This window comes from Corticium candelabrum, chromosome 10 (genome assembly GCF_963422355.1).
Source record: "Corticium candelabrum chromosome 10, ooCorCand1.1, whole genome shotgun sequence".
NCBI classification, from domain to species: domain Eukaryota; kingdom Metazoa; phylum Porifera; class Homoscleromorpha; order Homosclerophorida; family Plakinidae; genus Corticium; species Corticium candelabrum.
The window spans coordinates 914341-928478 of NC_085094.1; the positions used below are offsets into that span (position 1 = coordinate 914341).

A 14138-nucleotide genomic window follows, 5' to 3' on the forward strand; every position below is an offset into this window, starting at 1 on the left:
GCGCATGCGCAAGACAACCTGTAGCGATTTCTTGCAGAAATGCTAGTGAGGGTACTGCTTTAGCGCAGAAGTGTGTTATGTCCATGTTAGAGAGGTTGCTCTATCTCTTATTCGTGTGACATTATTATTGTGAAACTTACAGCTGTTTTGCAAGTAGGTGAATGAATTTGTTTCCATGTGTAATATACACACAGCACGAAAGGAAAGGCAAACACTCCAGATCTGATCGTCACTAAACGAACGACTACTAGTAATCTACTATTAAGTGTCACATGATGTGGCAGCGTTTGGACTCTAGGTACGTAACACCTGCTAGTGGCGCCTTTGTCGGAGCTTTGGCGGTTTGTGGCTCGTGTTGAGTAGCAACCAATAGACTTCAACAGACATCAACTGTATAAACAGGAGACATCACTGTTTTATTCTGTTGGGTGCGTGTGGGGGGCAAGGCTGCCAAACGAATCGGCGTTTCCGGCGAGGATATTACCTCATGCACATCGCTCACAGGCAGTCGACTGGCGTTTGACTTGCTGCTCTACGGCTTTATTACATCGTTTTACTGACTCACTGCCATCGCTATTCAAGAGGAGTGTTTGTTTGTTGTTATTACGAAATTCTAGATTCTCTAACAAAGATGCCTTGGCTAGTCTATTGGGCTTTCTCAGTCATTGTGTGTTTCTTGGCGATTTGCTGGACGTGCTGGTCTCGTTCCAACAACAGTTTGAGACGTGACGCGCGTGCCAAGCGTATGCCATTGGTTGTATTGGATGAAAATTTACATTGCCTTGACGGGAAGTCAGACTTTGTTTCATCTGAACTTTCAATCCAAACAAGAGAAGTAAGAGACAGCAGCCATGAGAACGCTGTCTGTGGTAAAACCACAGAGAGGTTGAGAACCAATGGTTCAGCCACAAGGCGTGACCAACAATTGCACCGCCTTGAAATCATTGGTCAAAACAGAGGAAAGTGCAGCAAATCGTCATTGCATTGCTTAGAGGAACTTCCACAGCAAGCGCTCCCAGAAGACAAAAGCACAACAGAAAAGGAGGTGAATAAACAGGGGCAAAGTGGAGGTCACCTAACAGGAAGATATTTGACTGACAAATTGAACTATAGAGTCGAAACTGACAGCATTGCAGCAATCTATCAAAGATCAAGCTCGAGTCTAGAAGCCATGCGTCTATTTGGACAGCAGGGAGCACATACAAGAGATTATTTGATTGAATGTGGACATGAGAACACAATAAGAGTTGACAGTACCATTAGAGACAGCTGTTCCTTGCACATTAGTGGTGATTTGGGGTCAAAGTCAGAGTCTTGCAATGACTGCAAGGTGCTTGTGACAGCAAGATTGTCTAGGCTTCACAGACAGGATGGTGGTGCTAACAGAAGCCATGTTTGGAACAGACAGACATCAACAGACAGAAAGAAATGTCTGAACAGGTATACAACTTCTCCCTCTGTTAGGAAAAAGACACATGCAGGAGAAACAGTGACACAGGATTTATTTACTGTTAATGGACACAATGAGACAAGTGAGCATCTGAATTCTGGAGCTGTAAGTGGTAACATGTTTGACAAGAGTAGCAATACTTTACACTGTCATCAGGACATTACAACTCCTGACTGTGAAAGAGCAGTTATGACAGAACTTGTTTGTTGTCCTGCGCTTGAGAAATTAGACTCACCAGACAGTGATAGGTTCATCAACAAATTGGACTACCTTCCTCAGGATGTGGTTAAAGGACAAGGACCCGCTTCATCGCCTACCAACAAAACTCATACTGAAGCAGGATATACGCAAACTGGGGAAGAAGTGGCTAGAGACAATTTGATTGTCAAGGAACATCTAATATATGATGACTTTGACTTTCTTTCTGAACAAGCTTCTCCAAGGTTTCTGTTGCCTGTTTGCTTGTTTATATGTGTATGTCATTGTCTTTGTCTGTTTGTCTTTCTCTCTTTGTGTGTCTGTCTGTCTATCTGTCTGTTCGTTTGCCTGTCTGTCTGCCTGTCTGTCAATACATATATTTCAAACATTGAACTATTATACACCATCTAAGCAAAGCAACTAAATACTACCCAAGCCAATAGTGCTTGGTTCTACCTACGACTCTTTATGTTTATGTGGCTGTCTCTTGAAAGAATCTTTTTTATTTACTGTCAATCACTCTAGCATTTGATCGTTGTAGACACACAGAAAACACAGATCTCCAGTATGACTTGAAAGTTGATGCATTTAGCTTTCCGTCTTCGTCTTCGTCTTGATAGCTGTGACAGTTTCTTCAAATAGTCTTCAGCTTTCTCTCCACAACAGCCAAAATGTTCGAAGACTATAGGGACGAATGTTGGTCGAAAACCTCCAGGCAAGAGCTCCTGGTTGTACTTTTTTATCTTTCTCTTCTGGTTGCCACTGCTTTCTGAGTTGTAGCTGACCATGTCTGATCCATCTTCAGAATTAGCATACCTTCCGCTGGGTTCTTTTACGTGATGTAATTGCAGTTGACTCAAACAGTCTGACCATGCTGAAACCATGTTGTTATGGCTGATTACCCAGCCGCCCCCAGTCTTACATGTTATTAGGTGGTATCCATCTGAGTCTAATTCTTGCCCAGTGTCACACTGACCAGAAGCCAAAGGCATTGGCAGCCCAGTCTCATCAAGGATGCCAAGCAAAAATCGCACGGAGATAATGCATACCATGATGATGATGGTACTGTCAAGAGCCATGCTCCTGCACTTTTGCCTTGCGGACTTCATTCGAGATTGGTCTCTAGTCGAAGATGAATTCTGAATAAAGCCATTTGACAGAGATTTGACAGACTGTATGTCTGTATGTCTGTCTGTCTGTCTGTCTGTCTGTCTGTCTGTCTGTCTGTCTGTCTGTCAATACATATATTTTATACAAGGCATTATTACAGTCTACAATATGTTAAAAATCAACAAGTTCTAAAACTGTCTGTCTGTCTGTTTGTCAAAACCACATATTATCATACAGCAACTACTTACATGAATGGCAAGGATACTTACTAAGCTAGAAAAACTACATAAGCAAAAAGAACCTACAATGGTGCAACAGTGTATCAGTAATGTTTATTGCTATGGATCTTGTCTGCTATAACTTTAGCAAGGTTTCTCTGCGATTAAATGGAGAGGAGAGATGAGAGATCTTCACTTTGTCTTGAATTGACCCTGGTTTTTCTTTCCTTTATCATCTCTTGACCACTTGGCCAGTTTGTTCAGGTAGTTGATGGCTTGTATCCTACAGCGACCAAAATGTTTGAGAACTAAGGGAACAAAAGATGGTTTGATGCCTCCTGGTAGAAGCTTTTGGCTTTGTAATCTCTTTTCTCTTCTCTCTCCTTGAGGCTGCAATACCTGCTGTGCTAGCAGCCGATGCTTGCAAGTCAGTGCACCAAGAATGTGCTAGAGAAATGTTTAGTTCTATGGTGTGACCAGTTTGGGGTTTGATAACAGTAATGTCTGGTCTGTTGTAGTTGAGGTATCGATGAGTTAGTTCTTTGTTTAGTTTAGTTAAACACCCTGACCAGACTTGCACAATGGCATTGTGTGTTTGAATAGGACCCCCTCCAGTTTTGCATGTGAGCAGGCGGTAGCCTTCTTGATCTAAATCTCTGCCACAATCACGTTGTCCTGTAGATTGTAGTATCTTGCAGCCTAGCTAGTCTGTTTGTCATATATTTTAAACATATATATATATATATATATATATATATATATATATATATATATATATATATATATATATTAATGCGCAACGTATGATGTCCGCACAGACAGATCAGTGGGACGGGTGCGATTTCAACTGGCTACCGTATGCACTCGGGCTCGACTGGCTGGGGACCCCTCTCGAAGACTCGACTCTGGTGTACTATAAACACTGGTCACGGAAGTAGAGAAAGCTGACACTGTCACGAGCAGAGCAACTGTTGGATTTTTCTCGCGTCCCAGCTAGTGATCACTATTACAGACTAAATGAAATGACTACTGACAAGCTGTAAATGTGGCTTCTGTCTGTCAGAAAACGAAACTGTCACCTAATTGTGGTGAATTAGATAGATTATTTGACTGTGACATTCAAGGCCAAGTTCATTAGTTATGACTTTGTTGTTTGCAAGGACTGGTTTGCTTGTACAAATTCCTAGCACATGTCCAAGTAGTAGAGTTGATATGAGAATAAAGTATATCTGTCTGTGTATCTTTCTGTCTGTTAGTATAAGTTAAGAGACGTCTTTGGCAGATTTAAGGACTACCTTTTCAATGTGGACATTCAGTGCCACATCCTTATCTTGTCGTGTGTGTGTGTGTGTGTGTGTGTGTGTGTGTGTGTGTGTGTGTGTGTGTGTGTGTGTGTGTGTGTGTGTGTGTGTGTGTGTGTGTGTGTGTGTGTGTGTTCAGTAGGTTTGTTTTATATCTTTGTATTTTTGTTTGTCTCATTTGTCTCTATACCCATCTAAGTATTGGTCAAATACAGTGTTCTCGCCAGTATAAGCTGTCCCGGCACTGTATCAGTTAGGGTAGTGAAGATAGCCGGTTGAGGCACGAAAAGTAGTCATTGTTGCCAGTTAGCAGCAGAGCTGGTAAGTGTGGTCCATGGCAAACATCTTAGTAAGGCGTAAATCCAGGTAGGTGGAAACGTGGAATAAAATGAATTCCCGGATTTTGTGCTTGCTTCCGGATAAGAAACTTTGTTGCTTCTGGATAAGAAACTTTGTGGCCAATATTCACTCTGCATGGATTGTGAAGTTTGTCGAAGCTTATGGTCAACAGTTTCCTCCTTCTTTGTCTGCTGTACCCATCTATCTTTGTAGACTTTTGAGTCTTCAATGTGAAAATAAGCATTGTGTGTATGTGTACAAAGATGTACAAAATTGATATCTATGTATGTTAATTTGTATGTATGTTTATGTTGTACTTACTACTATTTGTTTAGTATGTAGGCACGTTATATGTCCATATATTCCTGGATTTGGTGATACTGGGTATTCCATAGTTGCGTGTTCTGGATTCCTCTGCGCTCTAGAAAGTCTAAGGCTAATTTGCAACAGTTGATAATTATAGCCCTTGATCTTCATAACTTATGTCTAGGCAAACCAAATCAGAAATCCTAATTCCTTCCTTACTAGCCCTCCTGCCCTTGCCTCGCAGAAATAATTAATAAGATATCCAATTCAGACATTTGAGAAGAGCTGCCATAGAGGCAAGAAGACTTGAAAATCTACAAAAGATCCAGGTAGCGCTTATAGAGAAGAAGGGAACCGTTGACCATGAGCTTGACAAACATTGCAATCCATGCGGTTTGAGTATCCAGGCACAGAGCTGATTCTTTCAAAGTCATCAAATATGGGAATTCATTCTAATGCATTGTTTTATTTTGCGTTTTCCATCTACCCCAAGAATGCAACCTGTTTACCAAACTTTCAAGATCTCCATGTCCTACTGTGGTCTCGGTGTCAATATTTATATGGGTTGTTTCAGGGTTAGTGCAACTCGGGCACATGGCTCATCTAGCTTATCTGTCACAGAAAATGAAGCCATATTTTCTAGCTGTGTGCCCTAGGTTTTTTGCTGATCCTCTGCTTGTGGTCATTGGCTAATTGCTGATCTTGGCATGTGTACACCCTTGCTTCACACACACACACACACACACACACACACACACACACACACACACACACACACACACACACACACACACACACAACTTCTACAGAGATAATTCTGTGCCTTTTAGGTCATCTATAGACCAAGGCCATGCTGCAGATCATAAGAGCAATATTTCAGTAAACAGTAGTAGGTTACAATGACAGGAGGTGTTTATTAATTGGAATTGGACATCAATTTTGTACACATATAACTTACAAACCAGAAGTGACATTATGTTTTATATGTGATATTATAACTAAATTAGTGTTGTGCGGTTGAGACAAAATCTTGGCGACACCACTGAATATACTAAAATTGTGTGAGTGTACATGCAGGGTGTGGTGGTGTGAATAAGATAATTTTGATTGTTTAGTCTATGCTATATAATAAGCTTGCTCAGTGGTATAGTGTGATAGTATAGTGTGGTTTTGATCTTTGCAACAGACTCTCTTCATCAACTGTACTTCGACGACGTGGTCTTAAGCCTGCTGATCGACAAACATCATTGAGCAATCCTATAAAGAGTCTGAGTAGGCGGAGAGATGTTCAGTCTGATGTTTCAAGCTCTGTAAGATCATTTGTGTATCTGTTTGCTTGTTTGGATTCTGCTGTACAGGTTGCAATACAGTAATTACTGCTTAACTTGCATATTGCAGAGATTTCATCCATCTGCTGTGGCTGGGTTGCAGACAAGCTTGAACTTTTCTCAATTGAAGTTGAGAAAGACTCGCAAACGATCTGATGGTTCTGCCATGTGTGTGGCCGGTGGTGAAGAGGAGAAACTAATGGAGATGTCTCAGCCAGCTGTGACTCTGATACAAGTGAAAGGTACAGTAATGTGATTAGTGGTAAAGCTCAATTAAAGAAGATAACAGTTGGGCAATTTAAAGGTCGTCGACATGTGCAAGTTTGTGTTGTTAAACCATCCAAAGAATCGCTTAGTTCTGATGACTCATATTTGCTTACTACTCCGTCACAGCTGTGGATATGGATTGGTAGTTCATCAAATGTCATTGAGAAAGCTAGGGTAAGTACTGTGTTAGTTGATTATTAGTAATATTGTCTGTATGTCTGTCTGTCTGTTTGTCAAACCGCATTTATTTGAACATTTATCTATCATACATTACCAAAATGCAAATATGTTGTATATGCTGTCCAACTACTATCAGTGTTTGTGAGCAAAACTAAACTCAAAAGGAAACTTGAAGGAACTAATAACTCTAAAACCTCTAAAAGTAGCTACACTGCATGCAAAGTCCTCAGTGTCAGCTAGTGGCTAAAGAGTGACATTAAGTCACATCTGTTGTACTTCTTAGAGATGACGTTCGCATTGCGCTTTTGGAGTTGGACTGAAAAGGGTTTGCTTCAGAAGTCGATAAACTCTGCTGCATTTAGTCTTCCGACTTCTGTTTGTCTGTCTGTCAAAGAACATTTATTGAAAACATCAACGGTAATACAGAAAAGGCCACATATAACTAAGAGTTCAAGACAAACGATCATAGTGGTCGTAGAAGAAAAACTCTAATGAACAGCCATCTGATGTTTGTAGCTATTATCTACAGAGTCATTACTACAAACTATTCTGTCAATCTTTTTAGCTAAAACACTACTATTGCAACGTTGTAATGTTATTGACAGTACTCGCCGCCAGTATGTTTGTCTGTCTGTCAAATAACATTTATTTCAAACATACATCTATAATACAATGCTAGCAAGGTAACTATACAAAGTTCTGTAACTACGAGAGTTTACTAGGTCTAGATTTAAAAAACAAACAAACATGTAACACTTAAAAGAGAACAATGCAGACTACCCTGAGCCAACTTAGTGGCTGAAAAACTGGGTAGAGCAATCTACAGTTTAGTCATTGTCATTTGTCAGAGCTGAGATTTTTCTCATGATGGCCTTTGCATTGCACTTCTGAATTTGAGTTGAGAATCTCTTTCTCCAGATGTCCAGAAACTCAGCAGCGTTAGGTCGACCAAGTTCATGTGTCTGTCTGTCTGTCTGTCTGTCTGTCTGTCTGTCTGTCTGTCTGTCTGTCTGTCTGTCTGTCTGTCAATACATATTTTCGTACATCAGCACGATTACAGTCTAATTGTCCAAACACCAGTCCAAAAGCCCACAGTGGGCCACATAACAAACCCCAACTACTTATAATTAACAAATACTTCATCAACGTTAAGAGTTTTTAAACTGTCTTGCTTTTTCTAATTTTCTACTAATCACATTAGCATTGCATCTTTGCAATGCTATAGACAAACAGCGACGCCAGTACGTCTTGAACTCTCGCTGTTCTTCCTTCCATCTTCATCTGTTGCGAGAATGGACAACTGATTAAGGAACTGAAGAGCATCATGTCCCCATCTTCCAAAATATTCAAAAACTAGGGCAATACAGTTAGAGGATCTGCCCCACATGTCCAACTCACCAGCATATTTCTGTGATTTCACGGCTTCTTGTTTGGCTGCAGCTGCTCTATCTTCCAAAGCTGCGTGGGAAATAATATGTTTGGCCCATGGGTGAGCCACTGAAAAGTCAAGTTCAACGTCCCACCCAGATTGTGCATCAACTGCAATGATATCGAGTATGTCATCAGTATTAATGTATCGATTCTTTGGTTCTCACTGATGTGTCATATTTAGTTGCTGTAAACAGTTGTTCCATACGCTCGATAGTGTTTCATGAGTCTATATAGGCCCACCTCCAGTTTTACAAGTCAGAAAATGGCATCCATCCCCGTTAACATCTTTCCCACAGTCACAAGTGGAAATCACTGATCCAAGGGGCATTTCACAACCCTACCTCCAATGTGTTGCTAGATGAAACTCGCCAGGTTTTAATGTAAACTTTGTTGAAAGAGGCATTGAGTCAAGTCATGCACCTGCTCTTACTCCCTGAAGAGACCTAAACCTTGCAGATGAGCGCTAAGACTGTGGGTGTGCAAGAATAGATATGATACAATGTTATTGGTACTTTCCAAAGTCAATCTTTGTTGTAATTTCTTGGTATTGCTCATCAAATCAGCAATGGATTTGTCTGCAGGCAACGCATGAAGCTGATAGCTGATAGATCCTTCAGAAGAACCTGGAATTAGGCAAGATATAGTCTTGATGAGACCAGTGAGATCTCCAAATAATTAGGGAAGACGAGTCAACGAGCGAGCCCAGCTGGATACAAATGCGATATGACATATGGACTCAACTGTCTGTTTGTCTGTCTGTCTGTCTGTCTGTCTGTCTGTCTGTCTGTCTGTCAATACATATATTTTCATTTAAATCTGTCTGTTTGTCTCTCATTATTACAGACTAAATGAAATAGCTAGTGACAAACTGTAAATGTGAGGTTAATTAACAGGCCCTATGGGGCCACTATGCCTATCAATCTAATGTACATAAAATTGAGTCACAAAATTATCTACATTACTATGATTATTGTAAGTTGGAATAGAGATCTTTTTTGGCAATTGTTCTTCGTTCTTTGTCTTATTTGTTCTTTGTTCTTTTTTACTGACTGACCAACTGAAGTGACTGTGTATGTTTGTATGTGTGCACGCACGTGCACACACACACACACACACACACACACACACACACACACACACACACACACACACACACACACAGTGACATACACAGGCCTAGGGTGTCTTTGATTGGAACCTTCCTAAAACAAAGACTGGGAGGCCAGTTTGATTGATACCACCTCCTTTCGGAAGCTTAGAATGCTTTCCGGTTTTTTCAACTGTTAGGCTGGCAAGATCAGAAAGGCAGGAAAGAAAACACTATCATGTAATGTGAAGTCTCGGAAGTGTCTCACAGTAGACCAGACATGTGCCAACAAATATCACCTTCTGTTGAAGCAGTCTTCAAGAGTTTGTCTACACGTAGTGTACAAGAAAAGGACAAGAACACGAATGGGAGCATGCTTACGGTGGCTATTTGGAAAACTAGCATCAGTGTGCTTGCTAAAATGTTAAAGAGACATTTCGGAGATTTGCATTAACGCAACAGTTCAGAAACATATGCTGGAATGACAAGAACTGCAATGTTACCCTAGATCGCAATTTGCAAAGCATGCTGTTTGGTTCGGTAGCCGAAACACTTATGCACAACTTATCATACTTACAGGTGGGCAACCCTTTTATATTGTGATGCTGAAGAGGGTTTTCTCACCATCACGTGTAACATCATGTGACATCGACAGCATGTCCGTGATTCCACGGAAGCGCGGTGGACGTCGAAACAGATCCAGACAGCGGACGCCGATACCACTCGCCTCCTTATCCTTTTAGTGTTCATGTGCGACCGACTACACAATTGTCTCAATTTGATTGTTGGTAACCAATAATCAAAGGTGTATGCGGGGCACGATGTACTAGCGCATGTGGCCAAGATGTTTTTTAAGACTAACTAGGATCCATGGCCCGTCCTTCGTACAGGCAAGATACTGTAGTGTAAAGGTAGGTCTGCGGACACGTCACATGCAATCTTTGTTGCGAGGTCCCGGATGTTCTGAATCAATTTGAATCTTGCTCTTTGCGCTTGTTTTGATAGAAATCGACACACTCCCTGTGTAGCGCTTGCTGCAGAAAACGTAGGTTGGATTTGGTGCAAATGCAATCAGAATTTGGAGAGAAACAAAAGTGCTAGAAGAGTAAGTTTTGTCGGCAAGAGATATTCGATTGCTCAAAGCTTTGCGAAGGACGACGATGCATACGGTCTACGCAGGACTGGTGTGGGCGTGTGTTTGAATGAACTGGAATGTGTAGCATTTGCGTCATCGAGAAATTTTACGCGGGGGGGGTCAACCCCTCCAGAGGGAACAACCCCTCCAGAGGGAACCCTGTACATAATTTTTTTTAATTTTTTTACGCAAACTTTCCCCTGTGCGTGCTGAGTGGGCGTGCCGAGTATGCGTGCCGATTTCGGTTGCGAACAAGCAAAAGACGTGGCCACTAAATGCCAACACACACACAGAGAGAGAATTTGAGCTTTATATATTAGATAAGTGTTCAATTTAGGAATTGAAATGGAAGAGGACTTTACTCAATAGATTGATAAGACTCTGATGTGCATCAGCATCAGGTCATACAGGGATCTAAAGGAGTGAAGAAAGCTAACTTCTTGAGCAAGAACAAGCATCTTAACTAGTTGTACCTGTTTATTATTAAACTAGTAAAGGAATACATTTACAAAGCTTTTTCATTTTGTTTAAATTTATATTTGCAGGCTCAGGATTTAGCAGACCGAATATTGAAAAGTCATGAATTAGGATGCAAAGCAAAGTCAGTTCAGACGATAGAAGAGAGGAGAAATTATGACAATGGCAATAGAAAAGCAATGCTTGACTTGTTTTCAGAGAATGGGTCTGAGCAAAAGAAAGGTAAATGCTACTACACATAGTTACTATTACATTTTGACACTGCTGTATGATTGGTTTTGGTAGGTGAAGAGAGACTATGCGATGAAGAATATGAAAGACATTGCTGGAAGGAAACAGTTGTGTATGATGTTAATGACATTGAGCTAGTAGTGAACAAAGGTCTGAGTGGGAAACCACTTAAATATGGCAGACTATGCAGTGACCAGGTTTAGCCAGCTTGATTATTAGATTGTGTGAAATGTATTGTTATAATGCTGATGTATTATCCTAGGTTGCTGTTTATGACTTTGGCTCTGAAGTGTATGTGTGGAGTGGAAAACACACTTTCACGACTAAACGACAAGAGGCTATTAAGTTAGCACAGGAGCTATGCTCTTCTAACAGTAGATTTCCCAGTTGGGGAATTTTCTATGCTGCCACAGAAGGTCATGAACCATTGCTGTTTCGTGAGAAGTTTTCTGACTGGCCCGAACCAGGTAGAATAATCAAGGCAAAAGGTCATGCAAATACTGGACAGACAATGGAGGTGTGTAATTGCATTCAATCGTTTAAGTTGTTAGTCTACCTGTAATCTTGTTACAGTATTCACCACCTGAGTTGTTTCCAATTCCGGCAGAAAACTTTCTTTCTCCACAGCTTAGCAACCCTTCTTCATGTATATTAGACAATGTGAATATTGGAAGAGGAAAGGGTCATGGAGAGTACCGTGTAGAAACTCAGAATATAACTGTCTGGCTTGTTCAGGTGAGCCCTGGAATTTAGATCATGGTGATTACCTGGTAGCCTTTGTAATTGTGACAGGAGACAAAATACATTGAGCTTCCTGTATCTCAACATGGGGAGTTCTGCTCACATGATGCGTATGTCATTAGATGGGAATATCACTTGTTTCATTCATCTGACACTAATCAGTCAATGAAAGCTAGGAGTTGTGGGTCAGTTCGGTGTTGTTACTTTTTTTGGCAAGGGGAACACTGCTCTGTAACTGAGAAAACAGCATCAGCTTTGTTGACAGTAGAGTTGGATAAAGAGAGAGGTCCACAGGTGTGATAGAATTATGATTTTGTGCAATGGTGACGTTGGATGATGATCATTGATGTATTTACAGATAAGAGTTTTACAGCACAAGGAACCACCTGTTTTTTTGCAATTGTTTGGTGGTAATATGGTTGTTTACAACGAAAGGTAGGTACTGACAACCAGTAAAGGAATTAACCATTTGTTAGTGATTTGTCTGTTCAGATCATTGTTTCAAAAACGTAGTGGACAACCAACAATGTTTATTATTCGTAGTTGTGTTGAAAGTGAATTGTATATACTTCAGCTTCCAAGTGCAAGGTAGAGGTCTTCTTTTTGGTGGCTTCTTATACGTATAATACGTCTTTTTCCAGTGGTAAATGGTTACAGCAAACATCTTCATTCATTGCTGTCTCACAAGATCTATGTGCTGTGTTTGTATGGCACGGCAGTGAGTCTCCCGGCTTTGTGTGTCAAAGTGTAACTAAATGTTCTGAGTTCTTGAGAAAAAGGTCGCCTGGTTGGGTTGCAGTGGTTTGTAATATTATAATGGAGAAGTTTGGTTAGGTTGTCTGAGAGGTGGCAATGTGAACTGAAGATGATTACTATAGAAGAAGGTCAAGAGGAAGAGCAATTTTGGGATGTTGTGGGAGATAGACAGTACCCTACTTCTTTACTATTGGGAGGTATACATGTACTTCTTCAGTTTTTTTTTAATTTGAGGATATGTTGTGGAAGACTGGATAATAGTTTGTTTGTTGTTTCTTAGCTCCTCTGCATAGAAACAATGATCTTAGATTGTTTGAATTGAGCAGTGTCACTGGTCAATTTGTAGCAACTGAAGTGTTGCAGTCGTACCGTAAATTTGATGTTTGTAATCACTTTCCACTACTTCAGTATGATCTCTATTCGATTCCTCAACCTTGTATGGTTGTTTGTCATTTGTTTGTTATGTTGTTGATGTTGTTGTTATCAATTAGCTCTCTTCATGATTTGCACATCAAGTGCTGTTTTTGTGTGGATGGGGAAATTTAATAGTGAAATGAACAGTAGCCGGTGGCTGAAAGAAAGAAAACTAGCCATGCAGACTGCCTTGAACTTTGCAACATGTAAGGAATCTTCTGCTGTATTTGATGTAACATATATTATGGTGATTTCATATAGATTGTGGTATGAAAAGCTCTGCATTTGTGGTTAAAGCAGGTTTTGAACCAGAAGTTTTTCGACAACTTTTTCCTTTCTGGGAGGACCAGTTGTCTAGTCATGAAGTTATGGTGAGATTGACAATATACCATTTTTGATTGTTTTATGTATTCTATAATGTTAACGTAATGGTTGCTTCAGGAAACTCTTCAAACAGTTGAAGAAGAAATGACAGAGTTGAGCAGGTTTTATATTGAACTTGAAGGTACCTTCTGTGTAGTGGAGTTCATATTCATATATTTTGCTCTTTCAGACAATATACACTGGAGGAATTGCAGACGAGACCACTTCCAGAGTCTGTGGATTCCTGCAGGCTGGAGACGTATCTTTCTGATGAAGATTTTGTTGTAATTGTACTGTTTGTGATGATGGTGGATGTTGTGGCTATGTTTATGTGTAAATGCAGATTGCCATGGGGATGAATAGAAACAACTTTCTTAAGTTACCACATTGGCGGCAATTGGAAACGAAAAGAGCAGTAGGCCTTTTCTAGAGACATGTGACAGATTGTGTAGATATGAGTTTAGATATGCAAATTTATAAGATAGACTAGTCTAATTGTACTAGCTCAGTTATTAACAAAAAAAAGACAGCTTTGCTGCACTGCTTTATATACAGCCAGAGGTCCACGTGACCGGGAGGCCCGTATCAATGCGGTACAAGTACCATTATACTACAATCCTCTTTCCTTAGCTAACACTAGTAAACATCAACCGCTACAGCTAACAGATTGTATGCTTACCTACTACAATGCGATTACTGGTTCTTACAAATCTAGTCTGTCCCCAAGGCTTCATACCTCTAACAGGATAATATCTCTCTTCCACTCCTGTTGTAGTGAAGTCTGCACGTAAACTCCTGTGTTTCGA

At 40.5% G+C, this 14138-nt stretch overlaps 1 protein-coding gene across 1 annotated transcript; it reads left to right on the forward strand.

Moving 5' to 3' along the window:
* Positions 1 to 17: 17 nt before the first annotated feature.
* LOC134186178 (supervillin-like) lies at positions 18 to 13878 on the forward strand. Its single transcript, XM_062654097.1, has 20 exons — positions 18 to 94; positions 158 to 1893; positions 6109 to 6232; positions 6321 to 6492; positions 6555 to 6691; positions 10896 to 11049; positions 11113 to 11255; positions 11321 to 11575; positions 11632 to 11793; positions 11851 to 12093; positions 12158 to 12234; positions 12292 to 12387; positions 12441 to 12578; positions 12634 to 12752; positions 12836 to 12991; positions 13047 to 13175; positions 13231 to 13340; positions 13411 to 13454; positions 13523 to 13616; positions 13676 to 13878. The coding sequence occupies exons 2-20, from the start codon at positions 632 to 634 to the stop codon at positions 13760 to 13762; spliced, it is 3702 nt and encodes a 1233-aa protein (XP_062510081.1). The 5' UTR covers positions 18 to 94; positions 158 to 631; the 3' UTR covers positions 13763 to 13878.
* Positions 13879 to 14138: the final 260 nt, after the last annotated feature.